The sequence below is a fragment of the Frieseomelitta varia genome, unplaced genomic scaffold, assembly GCF_011392965.1.
Source record: "Frieseomelitta varia isolate USP_RPSP 00005682 unplaced genomic scaffold, Fvar_1.2 scaffold_880, whole genome shotgun sequence".
Classification (NCBI taxonomy): domain Eukaryota; kingdom Metazoa; phylum Arthropoda; class Insecta; order Hymenoptera; family Apidae; genus Frieseomelitta; species Frieseomelitta varia.
Window position 1 is genome coordinate 1 of NW_025110679.1, and position 21,630 is coordinate 21,630.

General features: G+C 30.2%; 1 protein-coding gene across 2 annotated transcripts; it reads right to left on the bottom strand.

Annotated features, from left to right (window-relative positions):
- Positions 1-102: 102 nt before the first annotated feature.
- LOC122536953 (cholecystokinin receptor type A-like) lies at positions 103-1,339 on the bottom strand. 2 transcript variants are annotated; one of them, XM_043669758.1, is made up of 2 exons: positions 751-1,339; positions 103-300 (listed from the first exon to the last, which is right to left on the bottom strand). In XM_043669758.1, the coding sequence occupies exons 1-2, from the start codon at positions 1,048-1,050 to the stop codon at positions 298-300; spliced, it is 303 nt and encodes a 100-aa protein (XP_043525693.1). In that variant the 5' UTR covers positions 1,051-1,339; the 3' UTR covers positions 103-297. The 2 variants fall into 2 exon arrangements, with proteins under 2 accessions (XP_043525693.1, XP_043525694.1); XM_043669759.1 differs by lacking the exon at positions 103-300 and adding an exon at positions 480-545.
- Positions 1,340-21,630: the final 20,291 nt, after the last annotated feature.

Sequence of the window (21,630 nt, forward strand, 5' to 3'; positions counted from 1 at the left end):
TTTTTTTTTTTTTTTTTTTTTATTGATCATTGAACGAATTATTTCACGTTAGTTTCTACCTACGGAGAAAAGTGACTCCACGTGCGAAGAGAAGAGTGGAGAACGAGACCAAGTCGGACGAGACGATGCTTGTGTTTAGCCTGAAGCTGAACGATTTAGTTGGCTTGAAAACTTGGCAGATATACCTCGGGGAGAATGGCCACTTCAGTCACAGGAGGCGAGTGATCGTACTTGACTGCTTTGAAGTAAAAGTGGCAAACCGACACAGTTTGTTACAGTTCAATGCCTCTTAACAGATCACTGATCAGATAAATGAACAGCCGATTAATACGACAGCGTCATTTGTAGGTGAATAATGTTCGAAATTTCGATCATAGCGACGTCAAAAACGCGCGAGGAATGTTGCATTATAAAACTAATCTTCCGTGTAACTTTAATTATAAAATTAAAAATTTCACAAAATTGAACAAAAGTCGATATATTTATTACGTCGCTGTAAAATTGTTGCTCTTGAGCTTTACTTCTGATCTGAATCTTTGGTTTCACTGCAATTGAAACCAAAATTATTCATTTTCAATTGACACGAGTGTATGATCCAACTATTTATTGAACAAAATGGCTACGAACCCGTTTGAAATAAACTGAAAGAAATAATAATGAACGAACAAGACTGAGAATGATATACGAGGTAAAAATGAAATATTGAAATGGCAATAGAAAATATCCAACACGGTAGGAAGATTTACTTACCAGATTCAACAAGTAAACGTTGGTCACGGTCCTCATCCTCTTGTTACGCGCCAGAGTGATCAATACCAATGAATTCCCGACAACGGAGAGTAGAAATATTATGCCATACAGTGGCACGATTAACGTTTCCAGCAGATTGGTCTGTCCAGGCCGCGTGACCGTCGATAATGTCACGTTCATTATAGAAGTCATTGTCGACGTCTGCGTTACATTGCTGATAAATGAACGATCGATGTCAGAATTGCTAGAATAATCGCTCATTGTCACGCTGTTAGACGTGCTATAATCCTGCAGCGACATTCTGATCTCTCGTTCAAGCGATGAAATCGCTACGTTTCGGCCTATCTATTGGTAACCATTCGATAATTCAATTACACCATTTGGTACTTTTCTCGCGGGTGAGTTAGTGATCTAAATTGACAGAATTGTTGAAATCGTTGGGAATCCATCTCGTACGCGTGGCAAGATCAGTTTCATCGACTTTCCTTTCATCGTGTCCAAGAACACGTGTCAGTTTCGTTCGTTCCCGACTGTAAATCCGATTTCGTAGATCTCCTGGCGAATCTCCCGACGTTTCTGAAAAGTCAAGGGAAACGTCAGGTGAGTAATGTGATAAAATAAACGACGTCAAAAATCATTTTCCACTGAAACAAATTTAAATTTAATTAAAAATTGATAAAATTAGTTTCTTCTTATATTTTGATGTTTTATTTTTAATAAATAGATAGAGAAACTTTTGACCCACTAAAGCTTGTACGATTCGTTTATTATAGAAAGACAACGTCATCCGGGCGCGATTATCGAAACGAAGATGCTCGCTTTTTGCGAATATTGTACCGCTGGATCGTCGATATTTATCTCGAAACTATTTTACAAGCGCAAAGCGATAAATTTGAAATAAATTACACTACAAAGTTCGTCGGAGTTCTGAATTTGACGCATTTGAATATTTTCACTGGAATTTCTGTTACGCGATATATGTACGTGCATATATGCACGGCACGAAATTCATGTTTAAAGATGATATTGTGCAACAAACTGTGTATTTACTATATCGCAGATATCATATTGACAAATTTCACAAGAGAAATTCGTGCTACTTAAAATGCTATATATATATATATATTACGTCCTCTTGTTCGCGCAATTCTATCATTCTATTAAATTTGAATTAATTGTCTTCTGTCTCGTAATACCAGTCAGCTGTATTCTCAATTTGACGGAAATCCTAAAAGACAGTTTTAAAATAACATTCACGAAGAGAATTTCTGACGACTCGAAACTTTTTAAACGACACACATTTTATCATTGTTGATCCTTGATGCAGATCCTTGATGCAGATACAGCATAAAGTGAAACGACGTTTGAACGAAGGATCATAGATACCTTGCCAAAATTATACACAATACTTTTATAATTTATAAGACGTTTATAATTTGTAGACTGTGTTTAGGTTAGATTTGTTCAATAACGTTATTTTCAACAAAATACTTTTACATTGTACGAGTGTTTCATACAAGAAATTACGAAGAATAATTGTGGAGTTGCATATATATAATATGTTTTCAATATGCAAAAGGAATAATTTTCTAAATTCGATCAAAAAATTAAGAATTCATCTTGGCGCGTTCATTCCTTCTACATATATAGAAATTTAGTTTTAAAACTCCAACTAATCAGTAGCATAAACACATTTTCAGAAATTTCCACACAATTTAACAGTCTACAAACAAATTGTATCAAAAATGGTGTGAACCAGCGTATGCGTATTGTAACATTGATTTTAACCAAACGAAATAGCGAGGATTCTTCGTGCATTCCGATATTCGGCGAATAATTTATCGAGCGTGGAGGAGGTACTCATTTGGACTTGAATTACGTCGACGTGGAGAAGAAACGACCATTCGTTTGTGTTAAGGTCAATGATATTGGACTGATTTATGATATGAACGTTCAGTTTTTTTAGATTGAACGTTCGCTCTTCAGGCGATATGATTTACAACTGAATCGACTTTAGCTCTTGTGATAGTTTTCGTAGGTGAGATTTCATTTCGTTATAATTTTATTCATATTATGCAAAATTTTCAACAGCTCGATTACTTTAATTATTTCAATCGTCGGCTAATTGATAGGGGAAATAGCAGATGAAACACATTTCTATTTCTTTAGTTAGCGTTCATAAAACAAGATTGAATCCGTAGTCTAATCATAGGCCTTTTCAGGCGATGATGAGCTTGCTCGTCATATCTGCCGACTCACGCGAGGCAATCTCGTGTAATAGTAACGAAAAATTCTGGAAGCCACCCCCATACTTCCTGTTTCGTTTCAGCATGTCCTTCAGACATGCTCTTCGCCTTAATCTTGTATGAAATTCTTCAAGGAGAAACCGAGACGATTTCGAACGAAATGTCCGAGAAACAGAAACACAGGTGGTGCAATAATTATTCGCACAATCAATAGAAAGTTGTCGATACTTTAAGCTCTTACAACTTTGTGAAGAAGACTCATATGTACAACAAATTTTAATGGATTGTTGTAAAGGCAGAATCTCAATCTGCAAGACTACGGTGAATTTTTGATATTTATATTTTCGTAAAGATGTTTGAATTGGCAAAATTTGAAGCACGAGATAAAACTGCAAGCATTCCGGTTGCTTGCACAGGGATTAAATTATTCTAATAGCGAGTTTACTCGGTCATGTCGTCCCAGATATCTCATTGATCACTTCACTGACAATCCCTTCAACGTCCTAAATTCGCATCTTTCATCCATTGGATGGATTGAGGATTAGGAGGATTAAGTTCACTTTTTTCCTCAGAAACCTCGTTTACATCGTCCCTAAAGTTCTACTTAATCCCAGAGTTGAAATGAATTAAAAATATCTGGGTTAGGTTATTACTAAAATACATAATCGGATTCTGAAATTTCAAAACAGGAAAACAAACGTATAGTAGAATGTAAGGATTTTAATATGCAATAATTCAAAGTTGATTTAAGTAAGCCTGTTCAAAGTAGCTGATATAAATTTATGTAGTTTCATCGAGAACAAAAATATAATTTAGTGAATAAAAAAATGTTTTAACATTTATGTTTTTATGTTTTAACATTATTGCAATATTTTTATAAACCTATACTTTTATAGAAACAGTCCATAGATTTCTGATCTTTCGCTGCTGAAAACAAAAATGTTTTCTTTCTCCTGAATTCGTCAGAAAGATATTATTCAGTTCTCATGTCAATGTTGTGATATGTTCGTTGAAATATTTTCGATAAAAATTCATCGAAATGGAACGTATTGTACGATTTCATAAATTATGTTACGAACGTAATTGTTTGATGTGAATCACATGATACATTCAAAACATTCTTGGACCGATATTATTTTTGAAAGAATCTTTTGCGAATTTCTGTTGAAACTGTAGAAAATTTAATAGTTCGTTAATATATGTATTGTGGCAATTGATATGATATCGTTTATTGAAAAGTTAATATCTACCATCAATTAAATATTCAGATTATTTTGCAGACCGATATTTGAATAAAGATTTTTGCAAAGAATCAATATTGTATAATTAAATATTTATTATATCTCGGGCTTAATAAACTATAACAATAATATTAACCTTTCATATTTCTATTAGCTCGGAAATAGCAACTGGCATAAATCATAATAATTGATGTGATTATTTGACAGAAATTAATATTACAAATGTTACATATTAAATATTTACATCCAGGTTCAAATTGTTTGCTGATTGATGTTACTTAAAAAAGAAAATTCCTAATGCATTTCATTAAAATTATATCAAAAGAAACTTTGTAACAGTCGTTCTTTTGCATTCTTATTAGTCAAAAACTTTAATAAAATAAGTTTCTAAATAATATAAACACATATAACAAGTGCAAGAATGGATTAGTCGTTCGATTGTTGGATTAAAGTTTTCGAAAGTGACTGATTGCTTACTATTTGATCAATATTGTAGGTGTCAGTAAAACCGCTAATTTTACTATAATATTCATAATATTCTGCAGTTTAATTAATATTCGTTACAATATGAGTGTTGCAGCATTTGATACATTATTTCTCTTAATTTTCGATTTTATTTATTTCGTTATCTTTAATATATTAAATCAGATCATTCGTTATAATATAAATATTATTGTATTTAATACATTATCTTTCTCAAATTTCAACCTTATCTCGTTGTTACTTTTAAGGTATTATATGGAATCATTCAGGGTTTTCAATGCATTCTTTTTTTCAAATAATTCAATAATGGATAAAAATATTTATATATATATAATATAATCACGTCTTATTACAATATGGTGTTGTAAAATTTCGTACAATTCGTATTATAAATATTCAAATATGTTTGTGAACATGGTTTTTGGAATTTTGTTACAATGTATTTTGCATTTTATTTAAAATGGTTCACAAAACTTTATTTTGTTCTTTCCTTTACGTTGCAAACACCTTTGAAAAACATAATTACGTGTACTATGTTTGATTTCTTGAAAAATTCATCGCATGTTACGAAGCAATTTTTAAATATACGTGTATATCGCATGTTACGAAGCAATTTTTAAATATACGTGTATATTAAGTTTCAATATCGCATCGATATCCAGCCAGCAACTTGAAAAAAAAATACAATTTGTTTTTTCTTTAGCGATTATATATTTAAAAAATTATATATTTAAAATACTTCTCTCCTTTTTTATCCTTTTCGTCAATTATTCTTTTATCAAAATCTCTATTCCATCTCTTTTATTTGCGTTTTTCATGATGAATCCGAATCTCGTTGTACACGGTGGATGCGTTTCGTGTAGAAGAAATCATGTAAAAAAAAAAAAGAACATTTTATATAGTAAAAAAAATTAATATTTTTTTCTTTTTCTGTGAGAAGTTAGCATTTCTCATTATACAACGAATTTGTTTTCTGATATTGTATTATTATTAGAATTGTATTGACTCACAAGTATCTCCAACTGTATTTCATTATAATTTAATTTAATTTTTGATTATATCGTTGTGCTATGTAACTACTGAAAAAAACCGTAAACAAACTGTTTAACTGTAAATAAAACAGTGGAACTTTGTTTATTCAAGCTTCGTTTACGCGAACCAGTTAATGTTGAGTTTCAGATATACGGAATTACAATTGATCAACTTTTTGTTTTTTGTTGTCTAATATCTTTTATTTTCCAAATACATAAGTAAGAATGAGAAGTAATAATGGAGAAAATTGGCGAGCCTTTGTTACCCGGTTATTCAAACAGCCTTGTCAAACGCGTTCGGATAAACGAAGTTTTACTCTATATATATATATGTGTGTGTGTACATATATACATGGTATATATCGATCCGTGTTTCGCAAGCGTTCATATAAGAACAATTAATCCTTTGACAGTTTAGTCCTAGAAAGACTCGGCTCACGTTGTTGAATATAATATAATGCAAAATTCACTTCACGTGCAGTAAAACTCCATTTATGTTACATATTTGGAATTTATATGATAAAAGCCCAGTGATTTCAATCATGTTAATGATTTCTCGCTCATTGTTAACAGACATACGTTGAATGAATAATTGATGTAAAAAAGTTCATCTGATTGGTACTGATTAAAATTTGATAAACGTTAATAATACTGTTCATTAATTAATTAATAATGAATGATGCTCGTACAAGAGAAATGCTAAAAAATTTGAAATTTATGAAACGTCATCGTACGCAATATAAAATTATATAATATTTCTCATTATATTTTGTAATTATTCCGAATTTCTCGGTTTTGTTACATTTTCAACTTTAACCTTTGTGCTTTTCAAAACAGATTTTCATTTAGTGATATTGTAATCATGTCATTAATGTTATATTTCGATATATTTTTACCGTTCTCCGTTCCACACGAAATTTTCATATCTGAATCTCTCACCTTTGCTTCAACAGCAATCAAATTTTTCGACGTTTTAAAACAATTTTATTTTAACACGATTGGAAATCGTGTCGTTCATTTACTTTGTACTTCGCTTTGTTTAACAAATCTAACATCTCTTTTTTTCATTAAGAGAAAGAAGGAAAGAAATTTACTTCAGAAAGCTAGTCGCCCAAAAAGTTCCAAGTTAATTGGAATTCTATATTTCTGAACAAATAAGTGAATAACTTTGCGTGTTATGTGGAAGCCATTAGAATGTTAATGTATTTCGGTTAAAACAGTTTTCGACCGTGCTCCGCACCAATATTAACTAAAACATCCGCAAAACTGGGAAACGGCGCGTTTCGAAATATCACGTAGTACATGCTCGCGGTGAAGCGAAGAACACATCAAACTTTGCACAGCATATTCTCAAGTACATACATACATATGCATATAGTAAGTACGTATATCTGAAACGCGTGTCGTGAAATGTACAAATCAGCGTTTTGGATCATTTCCCTGCAATATCGGCTCGATCGAATCTACCACACGAGTAACCTTCTCCATCCTACTTTACAAATTGCTATCGTTTCCATTTTCGTTTTCCATTCTGCGTCGAATTCCCGATCTTGTGTTTTAATATTGCAACTCCACTACGTCTCTTTCGATCGTTTTACTACCCAGTAATATATTCCTTACGATAATTTATTTTACGTCAATATGTATATTGATAATTTAATCAATTTCATTTCGTAATTTTTAAAAGAATTTTACGTTCGAAGCTTCTTTGAAACTTTCTCCTTGTCCGTTGAAGTAAGAACGATGTTGAATATTATATTGTGAAAGTTCAAAGCTCCTAGCGGTGTTAAGAAATATTTTAGCATAGATACATGTATGATGAAGAAGTATACGTCGATTCTTCTATATTTCCCTCGAATTTAAAAACTTTCGTTGAGATTAAATTATTAAATATTTCATTAGTATTAGAGAGCCATTTTCTTTAACTGGACGAAAATTGCAAAGAACTGAAGTTATGTCAGAGAATTTACAATTACATGTATTGTGATATGGACAGAGAAGAATGTAGTAATATAATAGTAGATTAATATACTATTGTATATTATAAATTGTATAATATACTATTGTATGTTATAAATATTATTAATATATTATATTGTAAATTATACTATTGTATATAATATTCTTTATATACAATTGCATTACATTACATTCTTCAATGTAGATTATATTCATATCGTGATTAACACTATATGTAAATGATCGTACATTACTGTATACATTAACCATCACTGTTATAAACATTTCATCTCTGTGCCAACTGTAAGAAATGTTAGTACAGTACAATAATAATTTCCGCACTTGTCATTAGTACTTTGTTCTCACTAATGATTCCTTCGAATTTCTTGTATAAAAGAAAAGCGTAAAGCGAATTTTCCTTGGTACCTTTTTTTTTTTTAAATATCTTGCGCGAATGTCCAAGCTACTGGGGGCTCAATAAAAATTTAAGAGAACGATACGACGTCCGTGACGTATTACAAATGCTCCCAATATATTTCACGCTGCAAAACCTTATCGCCTTCCACGGCTATCCGAGGTGGTTCAAGTTTTTCTGATTTCAAGCGCCGCTTCCTAGAAATTTCTCCAGCAGGAGGATTGTTATTAAGAACTTTTAACGGAAGTCGCGTCTCGTGCTCTCTCACTTTTATTTCAGTTTTACGCTTAATAGACGATTAGCTCGCATGTAGATTCCAAAAGTTTCAAAGCACGTGGTACGTAATTATCTCACGGTAAGCGATTTACTTTATTTTATTTTGTTTTCGTAATTCGACTTAATTAGAAATAAATTTCACTAGCATCTGTTTCATTTTACTTGCTCAGCTTCTACAATGCATAAAAAAATTGTTTAAATTAGACATATTGTAAGGTATCATTTAATTATTTGCTTCAATTGAAAAATAAATTTCATCGGTTTCTGCTGCATTTATTCACTCATGTTCCCATGATTTCATTTTTTACTTGCTGGTTTCTCACAATGAAGAGAAAATTAGTAATTAGTTAATTGTCATAAAAAGAGAACTTAAGACTCCTTAAGATTCACCTTTATAATTATTATATTATATTTATTGCTGAGTTCTACATTTTGCACAAAATACTTTTTCAAAGAATAATATTTTATAGAAATTTGTGAACATTTACAGAATGGAATAATAAAAGAAAATAAAGTGTTTCTTTTCGACACAATTTCCTAAAATTCAGGGATTATAATAATCTTTTCCCTACACGAAAAATAAATTTCATCAGTTTCTATTTCGCTTGTCCATTCATATTTTCGTGTTTTAATATCATTTGTTCCTCTTTTATGATGCACAGAAAATTGCTGAAATTCAGTTACGTAAGGAAAAAACCTCATTCAGTTGTAATTAAAAATAAATTTCTTCAGAAAAAATCTCAATAGTCATTAACTCTAATTAAGAACGAATTTAAAAGTAAATTTCATAAAGACAAAATCTTAATAGTCATTTAGTTATAGTCTAATTGCCAATAAATTTCATTAGCTTCTGTTTTTATTTTGTCGCGTTTTACGTCGTAAGCATAAAACCTAATGAACAAAAATGATAAATTAGAAGAACAATGGAAAATTTCAACATCCCGCAGACGTTTGCACATTAAACGTTATTTCATTAATCATGCGCGTTGTCACATTTTTCTCTCTTTTTTTTTTTTTTTTTCCTTCTTATAAGGATCCTCACTTCATATTTCATCGTGCACTTAGTTAGATTTAAAATAAGGATAAGCTTGCATTATCTCTAGACAATGTAGCTTATCACTCAATCTCGTATTTTTTTGTATTACGTTACGTGCGTTGAAAAGAGAATTCAATTATTCTCTGATCATGAGATCCTGTTAAGTAGTTCAATTTTTTTTTTTTTTTGGAATCTACACTCTCATCGAACAAGCAGTAAAATTCCATTTATACGAGCCAAATTTTAATCAATACCGAATTAAATGACTTTCTTTTTATTGAATCCATTTATTATGTGAACAGTCCTATTGTATGAACGAAAAATCATTAACAGTGGAGAAGAACTCTGTTATATGAATTTTAATTACACAAGATGTTCGTACAAGAATATTGTAATCGATTTAAAGCAAGGATTCTATTACATATATAAAATAGAGTCAAGAGTCATGTATTGTCCGTATAATAATGTTTTCTATATACGGTGGGTAAAATTAAATTACTCTGTGATCCTTTCTATCTACAGAATGTTCCTTGAGTTCAAAGAAAGAATTTTGTTGTACAATTACACTACGTTCCTGGGATTTTGTTAGGATACTTAATTTTCATTACAATTAGAGATTTATTGAATTATAATTAGAATTATGTTAGCGGACTATAATTAACAAGTGAAATGAATGCACAATGCAATTGTACATTCTATAATAAACGATTATTTAATATAAATAATTAATATAAATGGTCTATGTAAATTCTAGTTATGCACATAATCTAATATTTATACATTTAATTAATTATTTACATATTTTTATATGTTATAATTAAAATATCAATTCTGAACTTTCTTTCTCGCGTCCCTGTATTTTACCCAAGGTTTAACACCTCTGAAGTGAAAATAGATAATAAGTTGTATTAAACGAAACTGTAATAACATTTACTGGAAAATCCTGACGAAAAGTTTGGCTTATACAACCATCTGGAACTTCATACGTAACTGTTTCGCAAACTGCATCATGCTTCGAAAAATGTTTTCAGCGAAACTTACTTTGTTCTAGGAACAACACCTGACGATAGTCAGCTAACTTTCATCTATCTGTCACCTCAAGAACTTTTTTCAGCGAAACTAAGTTTGTTCTGCGAAGATCATCTTGCGATAGTCACGGAACTTTTATAGTGACTCTTATTTTTTTTTTTTTTTTTTTTATGGAATATGTACTCGGAGCGTTACGAAAAACCGAATACGTGTTCCGGGGCCTTCCAAGACTATTAAATTTTATTTATTATAATGCTGGAGAAATTATTGTGATTACCGTGAGATATTCCCCTTGAAACGAAATAAATTTTGGAACGAGGCAATCCTACATTGAATCCTCTATCGATCCTGACGTACCGAATTGAAATTTACGTTCCACATTTTATTAAATTAGTAAATTCAGGATTGTCAGGTATTATTGATTAATCGGTGACAATCACTGGGTACATATGAGCTCGTATAAACTTGATTACAAATGCCTCGTTGATCACCCCGATAAATAGAATGCTTCGAATTGAATGCACCCGTTCACGCGACAAGTAACTTCTTTGCGGCAGACCAGATATCCCATCATTTCCTCCATTTGCTATAAACCGAACAGAAGTTTCTAATTTTATGTTGTGTTTTGTATGTTCACCGTGGATTCATTATATTTTTTTTTATAAACCAATACACTAAGATTTTATACTGCACAATATTTTACTAAGTATGCTGTTCTTGCAATAAGCGATGCACTTAATAATTCCCTCTTTATAATTACGATAATCGTTAGTTAATTACTGTAATTAATAACGTTCGAATTGTGTAATTGTTCAGTTAACGATAAAATTCAGACAGTTAAACTCGACGTTGGAGCATTAGAAAGGGTAAGACACGCAGATTGATTATTTTTCATTTCTCATAGGCGGTAAGAGAAGCGATCAATTTAACGTAAAAAGTCGGTGTGAAATTCAGTCGATCAATGGTTTGAAATGAAACAGTATATTGGTAAAAGAAACAGTATATTTTATACAATAAATTCAATTTATTTTATCCGATTTAATTGATTCGATTCGATTTAAGAAATTCAATTTTATTGTTTGTATAATTCAATTATTTTATTATACATAAGTAAATGTGTTTATTATGCATTGAACGCACAAAATTAGAAATTCTGACCCGATTCGTGACAATTAAACAGGTAATTATATTATGAAAATGCAATAAACTGTCAGAAAATTAATTGCTGAACGTTTGCATAAGGTACTCTACTTGCAACGAATGAGCTCGTGTGTTTGTGAAGGAAAACGAGATTTCTTTGAGATCTTTAACGTTCTTAACATCAGTTCCTCGTATTAACGTTTTTCTTGCTTCTTCTTTACACGACATAAATATGTAATATTTTCCTCACTTTGCGTAATGTTTCTCTTTCACTTTATTTATCACTCGGATTTAATAGCGTGCTATTAAAATATTCTACTCGTTTTATTTCGTACAAATTAATATAATTATAATAGCAAAAACGGATCGATCAAACAACATTTGACGAATACATAAGTTTTATATTGTACAATTCAATTAATGTATAAATTCAAGTTTCTTGAAATCGTAGCGTTTTTAATTCACTGTCGTTATCAGTGTAACGACTCTTAAAGTCTAAATACTTAAGAGATAAGCTTACATCACACATATATTGCCTGTTACAAAGAAAATTAATTAAGCCACGTTCCTAAGACTCTATTACGAAGCTCGATTTTCATATGAATCCACCCTCTATTTCACCTTTAGCAGATTTACAGTGAGCTATACCAGCCACAATGAATATACGTAACCACAAAGACTTGCACATTATCCGCTATATTACAAAGTCAGTTAAATTATGTCACGCTTTTAAGAAGCCTGTTAAAAGCCTCGAGGGTAAAAAAATCTGAATTAATTATGGATATGCCGCAGATGTACATGCGTTTATGATGAAATTCAAAGTTACAAAAAATGAACGTGCAAAAGATGCAAAAAACTACAAAAAAGATGTAAAACTACAAATTCTCATAATCTGAGTTTTAGCTCATTTTCTTACGACGCGCTTAGTTTCATTCAAGTGTTTGTTACAGAACGAATAATGAATAATTCGATAATTTCAAAATATGTAAACGTTTAGATATTTCCTGAACGAGAAATTGTCTAAATTTTGTAAAATCCGAGAATATTACAAAACTGATCTAAACTGGTTAATTTTGCATCGAACATGAAACTTTGACACTACGAAAATCGATGAACTATGTATGAATGTATATAGAATTTGTATATACACATCTCCGTGGAAAGAACGGAAAGAATATACATATAAATGAAACAGTGCTTGAAAGTGTACATTTGTCAAAGAGCAAAGCTTCAACTTTTTCGCGAAGAAGAAACGAATGAAAGGTAAATCAAATAAAAATCTTGATGAAAAGTGTATTTAAATAGCAAGTTGAAAATGTCTTGACTTTTCTTCGATCTCGTTTGAGACAGATATAAATTTGAATATAGGTCAAATAGATTCTGATATATTCTACGGCGACATGTCTCTTCGGCGTAGAGGCATCTTCACATTTTAAAACAATCGACTCTTTTTTTAAAAAATGACAAATGCAAGTAATTTCGCCGGCTGTAAAACTCAAATTTCGATCGAACTGTAAAGTAATATTAATGTTAAATTGAACAAAATACTGATTACAAGATTAATCCATTAAAGACCAAGTTACGTTAAAGCATTTCATTTGCAATTCTTTCTGATCAATTTACATTATCAAATTTTATGTTTTAACATCGAAGTTACGAAAGGAAATTCCGAGGATTTATTTAATGCCTTTTCATCGATGCATTAACTGAATTCTGGGATTTTATGAAATTTAAGGAAATCGAAGTATTTATAATACTATAGTAAATTATTATCACATGCAATTAAATTATTGCTATCTTTAATGGTTAAATCTATAACTTTGAACATATTGTTAATTTTTATCTATGTGGAATTAACTAAATATTCAATTCATTAATCTTGCATGACTAAAATGAATTGTTACTTTGTCATATCGATGTTTGTAGACTATTTAATTGTATTTTTCTATCATTTTATATAATCTATCAATTTTATATAATTACACAATAAAAACGGATAGATTAATATTTAATTGTACCTCTCTTCATATTATTTTCTATAATATATCAATCGATCCCCTTTCGAAAATTAAAAAATTAAGAGAACAGGAATTGAAGAATTAAAAATTTTAATTAAATACCGCAACTTTACTTCGTTTATTTTTCCGACTTGAATAAGAATTTTTAACTGTAGTACAGCATTGAAACAAAAGGATGGATATTAAAATATTTAAAAAAATTCTTTGATCTCCTTTCATAAATGTCACGTATGTTGAGGTGGAATTTTTGGTGGAAATAGAACGACAGCTTCGAGGGGATTACTTACGAACTTGATTTATAATGAGTTTCAGAAGTTCAAAATCACGAGGCCATCAAACCGTAAACTTCGCAACATAATGAGTTTTAAAATCATAAAAAGTTTGTATGTAGAAGGCTGTTGTTTTACACTGTTGAAATTTTATTATATTGTTAATGAAATCACATCTTAAATTTATAGTCTCTTGACAAAACTTTGAGCTTCCGAGGAAATTAAAATATCGATAGAGGAAACTATCGTGACGAAGCTTATCGAGTTTCAGTCTATTGTATGAACGCAGCGTTTCCTTCATTTTAATTTCTCATCAATTTTTTTTTTTTTTTTATAAGAACATCTTTTGGAGAAAAGATTATCAGGGAAACGAGCAAATATTATAATTGGATTGTGAATTTTTTTATACTTTTAAGTTCGAATAAATCTCCATACAATGTGTGTAATATAAAAAAGTAGATAAAACATCCAAACAAATACTCTGTAACAATTGATAGATAAAACAATTTTCTACCGAAGCTCAATTTTATTAATCACTTTCAGTAAAGCATAAAATTGTCCGTTGTCTAATAACGAGTAAAACGTTCTTCTCAAAATCATATCATATTTTTCGAGATTTTAAGATTATTAATACATTTTTCAAGGAATTACTTTCCTTTTATCGCGATGACGTGGCTGAAATCAAGATCAATTTAGCTATGGTACCATATGGTAGCTGTGGTAATGGCATCATGTTCTTCACGTGGCACAAGAAAATATATGGAAAACTCAAGAGTAAATCGATCGCAATTTCGAATATGGAACCATATGGAAATATCCATGTTTTTAAAGTAGCGGATTGTGATCGTATCAACGTATATATATATATATATTACAATCCGTTAGATCTACGATATAAATTTAGTAAATGAAACACGACAAGGTATAAAAGATCATCGACGATATTAAAAACAAGATGTCGCAGAAATATTAATGTTGCGTCTGACACGACATCCCCCTGGTGAAGTTGTAAATCTCGCTCATTTATATCCTGTCACAATTAACCCTGAGCGACTGATACAAAATAGATTAGCCCTGAAACTATAGACTAAATCTAAATACGAAGGTGTGTCGTGAAACTTTCCTCGATCGATCGAGCTAAAATCCAGAAACGCAAACAACCGTGTGCCTGTACTGTGCTTTGATTCTCAACTGTGCGAGCGTTGCTCAGACACTTTGAACCTGCTCGAATTTCTTCGACACTTCGATAACATCGGAGGATCAATATCCTCCAAGTTTTCTCTTTGACAATTCGAACAATTCCCTTTGTTTGAGATCGTTGTACTTAGCGATACGAAGGATTTCGATCCTGTGAGACGCGACGCGACGCGACGCGCCACAAGAGGGTAAGTTAATCCTTTCGCTACCGCGGACAAGATGTCGATTGTGCGATACGAGATATCTTGCTCTACAATTCCACTTCATTGACCCTTCGTAATATATATATTTTACTTATCTTATTATATATATATACTTTCGAGATAATTAAAATTAATTATAAATATTATTTATAATATTTTAATAATTTAAATGTAATAATTATTATTTAAGTATAATTATATTATATAATATATTAATATATAATAATTATTTAAATATAAAAATTTTAATAATTTTAATATTTATAATACTGTCTATAATAATTTAAATATATATATATATATATTTAGATTATTTACTTTCGAGATAATTAAAATTAATTATAAACATTATTTATAATATTTTAATAATTTAAATGTAATAATTATTATTTAAATATATTACATAATATATTAATATATAATAATTATTTAAATATAAAAATTTTAAGAATTTTAATATTTATAATACTGTTTATAATAATTTAAATATATATATATTTAGATTATTTACTTTCGAGATAATTAAAATTAATTATAAATATTATTTATAATATTTTAATAATTTAAATGTAATAATTATTATTTAAGTATAATTATATTATATAATATATTAATATATAATAATTATTTAAATATAAAAATTTTAATAATTTTAATATTTATAATACTGTCTATAATAATTTAAATATATATATATATATATTTAGATTATTTACTTTCGAGATAATTAAAATTAATTATAAACATTATTTATAATATTTTAATAATTTAAATGTAATAATTATTATTTAAATATAATTATATTTCATAATATATTAATATATAATAATTATTTAAATATAAAAATTTTAATAATTTTAATATTTATAATACTGTTTATAATAATTTATAAATAATATAATATTATAATATTACGATTGAGTAATTTTAGTGTTTATTGTTTATTAGTAAAAGTTACATCAGGCATTCTTATGTATTTTCAGCATCTAGGATTCGAAAGATTTTTTATACGACGAGAAAACCATCAACTGAAACTTTCCTTTTTGTTTTTTTTTCGTTTCTTTTTTTTGCTTGTCAGAGAAATTTTTAAACGATCTCATCTTCTAGATCTGTAGTACTAACTGATAACATCGATTCACGGTCGTGACGTCGAAACAGATCAATGGTCCATGCTTTAGTCTAATGGTATTTAGTTTAGAAAGGGTTCATATGTATCTGGAACAAACGTGCGAAATATATATATTCCAAATGTAAAGGAGCACAATAATCTAAAACAATCGTGTAACATCTACGATTATTAATGTTACAATTAATCATTAGATAGTTAGATTAGTGTTATACTAGTCATTAGATTGACGTTATATTAAATGTCTCGTGTAACGCAGACAATGCGGGCATAAACCATACTTTATAGTAACTGATCAAATATTTCGTTAAGCTCAGTGCATCCGCGAATCCTAGAAAGGTGCAACAATTCAAAATAGTGCTACCACCCGCAAATTTCCTATTCCAATCATAATTGATCCGACAGATAGACGGTTTATCTACGCAAGATTATACAGTATCGTTCCCAGAACGACAGCGCGCTATGTGAGTTGAATATTCATCTAGGAATTTATGTTCGTTGAAATTCCACGCCATATATAGTAATGATAAATACGTGCTCACCAACATACGGCCAGAGATCCATCGACAAAAACGTGGCCGCGCTCGTGACTGCGATTATGACAGACAGATCCGTGTGCACCAATCAAGGAACTGGCATACTTTTTATGGTAATCCTGTTGCACGATTCAGTCGTCGTGATGTTTGATCGCATTGAGATAAACTGAATCGGAACGTACATACGTGTGTACCTCGCGCGTACGTTTGATTATAAACAATGAGGGGGAGAGGCGAGACAAAGAATAATTTCTCACTTTACGTCACGCCGATACGCGGTTTCAGCTTCCCTTTGCGCGTTGCTTCGTTTCTCCCTTTTTTTTTTTTTTTTAGAGCTCTGTTCTTTCCTTTTTCCTTTGCTCCTCGCAGTTATTCCTGGAATCTGATACGATATAGCTTTCCAGATACGAGCCAAGCTCTCGCAGGAATTGTGCAGGAATTCTCGAAGTAAACGCAAACTGGTGGCTCGTGGACACTTTTCACGTAATCGTTGCAAGTTTCAGCAAATTGCATCCGCGAATGTAAACCAAAATATGAGTTTTCCTCGCTGCTCGACAAGCGACTTTGTTCTACAGGCTTCGTTTTAATTATGCAGAACGAACCGACACACGGCTTCGTTCTGCCAATCTATTAACAGGTAAATAAACATTACTCTGCGTAGCTTTATTAGTGATCACAATTGTGTATAATGAAACGAAAAATAAGAGTAATGGTTAATAGTAACAATGGTCTGACGTGATTCTTGGAAACTTTTAAGTTCTTTAAGCTTATGTTCTTTTGTGTTTCGCTTTCTTCTTTTTCGTTCAACTATGACTGTCAACATGTTCAACAAAAATATTTAAACGTCCGTGAAGATACCTTTTGAGAACTTTTAAAAAAGTCTACCAGATATCTTGATTTAGGATTACTGCGCGACAGTAATTTAAAAATTCAGACCGATGATTCGAATTAACGATAATTATTAAAATGATCGCGACTAATGCGAATATGGCATTCCTAAGTGCTAGGTACTTCGGTGAATTATTATTCGTTACTTGGTTAATTAATTTGACGGTTTACAGTTTAATGATCAGTTTTTAAATTGAAAAGATAAAATATCTGTTCTTTTTTCTATAAAATAATAGTTTTATAACCTACTCGTAAAATTATGATTTAATAAGCAAATAACGAGAGATGTTTGAGGTGTTGTAATGTGTGTCAAGAGGTCCCTTAAACTGATAACATCAAACAAACAGAAAGTTAGTGGTAGCGATAATAGATCTACAACAGTGTGTTATAATGAACGTAACAATTTACACTTTCTTCTCATCAACGTTAAAAAAGTATTCATAAAAGTTGCAAATTCCAAATCTTCCCTTGGTAATTTTTTTTTTTTTTTTTTTTGTTATTCTGAAATCGTATCAAATATCCGGTTATTAGAAAACTACAGATTCTTCAAATTCGCGGTTTTACCAAGATATTTAAAAAATGAGTGGAACATGAGCCAAGATTTCCCTCGCCTCTGAAATATTACAACGTGAATATTTTACTTTGGATATTTCATATTTTTTTATATTAACACACATGTTGAGCATTTTCCCACGTTTTTTGATTGTCATATAATTTTTCAGTTGTTAATAATTTTTTAATTGTTATGTAATTTCAATAACATGAAAGTGTTCTTAGAGATGGAAATTGAGAGTTATTTGTAAAACTTGGCAGGAGACAACTATTTTTAAAAACGCTCGAGAACGTTTCTTCTCAAGATATCATTCTCTTGGCTATTTCATCGCGAACACAATTCGCAACAAAATTTTTGCATCTCACTGTGAACACACGCGCCAATTTCGCTGCCACTGTCTACGCGAATATTTCACGTCTGTTTGAGGAAACCTTTAACCAGTTTCGTTGGCTTGCGGCTGCAAAAAATTGAACTTCGCTACAATTTTCTCTTCTCTGAGTGAATGAAGAAATGAAAAATTTTGCAATGATGTATTAACAAAATACAATAATAATATAAAATTTAAGAAGAGCAAACAGGTGACAGTAACATCTCTATACAAACTTGCTGCTTGTAAAAAAATAATTTGTTCAAGTAATGCAGATATCGTTAGATACTATTTGATTTACTAATTAACTTAATTTACATCGTACTTGAATAAATTAATCTACTTGAATAAAAAGGAACGATTTTGCCCAAATTATTTTCTTGGTCGAAATAAAAATAAAAGTTCAATAATTATTCTTTTTCGTTATATTATGATTGTGTTATATATCCATTTTGATTTTATATCAGCGTCATATAAATCATTTAAGTGTCATATAAATCATTCAATTTACATGGAAATGACTGTTAACAGACAAGCTGTTACATTCTGGAATAAATCGACTGTGTTGTTCGTGACACAAAATTGAAATCCGAGCAATTTCTTATTTTATTTGGAATCGGAATGAAATTATTTGTGTTTGAGCAATTAGCATGAAAGTCAGGTTGACTTCATCCGAGGATATACATCAAAAGTTTCCCCCCTCACTGATAAAGTCGATTTGCGTAAAAAACGCATTTAGACTCCACGCTTAATTTAACATTTCAACGAGTTAAGTTACTGAACGTTAAGAAACGATTTCATTGTGTCGTAATTTTTAATATCATGGCTGCAGTTTCAAGAAAATGTTTAAGCTTATAAAGTTAACTTCGTGAACTTTAATGGCCCATTTTCATTAAATGAAATCCTTTTCGTTCGAAGGAAAGAAAATTATGTATTATCGTAATATTCTACGATTCTAGCGAACGAGTTTTAATATCATTTAATTCATTAAGTGGATTTGCTACTGATGCAAATAGTCGTGGCCTTATTTTAATTTAATCGTCGTGTAATAAGATGTCTCGCTTCTTTGACCCTTTTCTTGCGATTTAATAAACAATGAATATTTCTACTTACGATGAATTCGTTCACTTTAAATTTCCAGCTGCTTTTTAGTGTTTCCTAATTCCTTTCTTCATTTATTCTTATTGATCTTCAATCACATTCAGGTCTTTCTCAATTTATGTCGCATCTTATTTTAAATATTTAAAGGAAAATGAGACTCTGAATTGCGTTAATTCTTTGAACTTGCGGAATTTGTCCTTCACCGCAGATATATCAATATGTCGGGTCTTCTCAAATGAAAAAAAAAAAAAATATATTGATTCAATTTTTTATAAATACCGAAAGGACGTGTTGTGAAAACAAGTGCATTAAAATTGACAAAAAAAGTAGCTGGCAAGCGACACGAACTTTCTGGGCATTATTGATCACTAGATTTTATAAAATGCATTTACAGAAAATTTAAAGATGCGAGATCGCGTGAAGATGTGACGGTATAATACATTTAACACGTGAAACAACTTTTTTGCAAGGTCACATTTTTTTTCCTAATTTTGCACAAAAATCCGCCGTTTATTGATCACTCGTCCGAATACGCTATTAAACAGAGTTCCCGGCAAAGTTTCCACATACGCAACCAGACTTTTCACACAATTTAATTTCCATAGATATTGCAAGTTTCGTGAAATATCACTTTTGAATACCACATCGTAACATGTTTATTGTTGACGATTGAATAAAGATGATCTTGGAGAAACGTCGAAGAAATGACGTTCATAGAGAGTAAGTAATCGTAACGTTTTCGATTTGTTTTAAACATAATTGAATATTACGTGCGTCCACGGTCGCGAGAATTGAGATTTAAAAATTCAAACTATTCAGTTTCAGAATCGAATGTTCGTTCAGTATATTCTTGACATATTTAATATTGCTTAATATTGCGTATTTCACGTTAACTATATTTTCAACTTTTTATTTATATTTTATTACATTTAGTTTTATTACATTTACGAGTATAGTTTTATATGAACATCTATGTCATTTTAACACGAGAACAATTCCTCATGATATTTAAAAGAATCCTTTATGAATCACTAAGGGAACGCGAGAATGTTTGAACGCTTTTGTTTTGTGTAATACTACGTTTCATTTTTTTTATTTTATCATATTAAACATGATAAAATAGAGCTTCCATTTGAATTTCTATTTTTCCAATATTTTATTATTCGAACGTTGTATTAACAGAACAAAATGTCTGTTAGTAACTGGAAGTTCATCTGCCACTAAAGAACATTATATTCTGGTAATACAGCGTTTGAATATTAACATCAGCATCATATCGACGATTAAAGCGTAAAATTTCCATCAGTGACATTAAAGTAACAAAATAGTTAAACTTTATAATACGATAGAGTGGACAGGCTGTTATTTATGTATTTCACGAAGCATCATTTAAATCTCTAAAAATTCACTATATTATGAAATATCTAACAAAAATTAGAAATTTTGAGCACTTTGGCAGTTTGAAGATGTTCGAAAAGTAAAGATTCAACTGAGGAAGATTCCACTGTACATTAAATTATTAGAATTTATTTTCCTCTTCTATGTCAAAATTTTAATTTTAAAAAATTTAATAGTAATGTAATTGATGTCAGTCACAAAGAGTTAATATATTGCACGATTGCGAAATAATAAAAATTAAAAAAAAACACGATTCTCCAGTTGTCACTATGAATATGTTGCACAGATCTCAATCAATTGTGAAATATTTTAGTTATTGATCTCACTAATTTTGCTAATATTCAGATACTATAATATTCGAGAGATTA

Bases quoted from the DNA above. Each gene is read 5' to 3' on its own strand.
- LOC122536953 (XM_043669758.1), bottom strand. From the start codon at position 1,050: ATGTCGCTGCAGGATTATAGCACGTCTAACAGCGTGACAATGAGCGAT.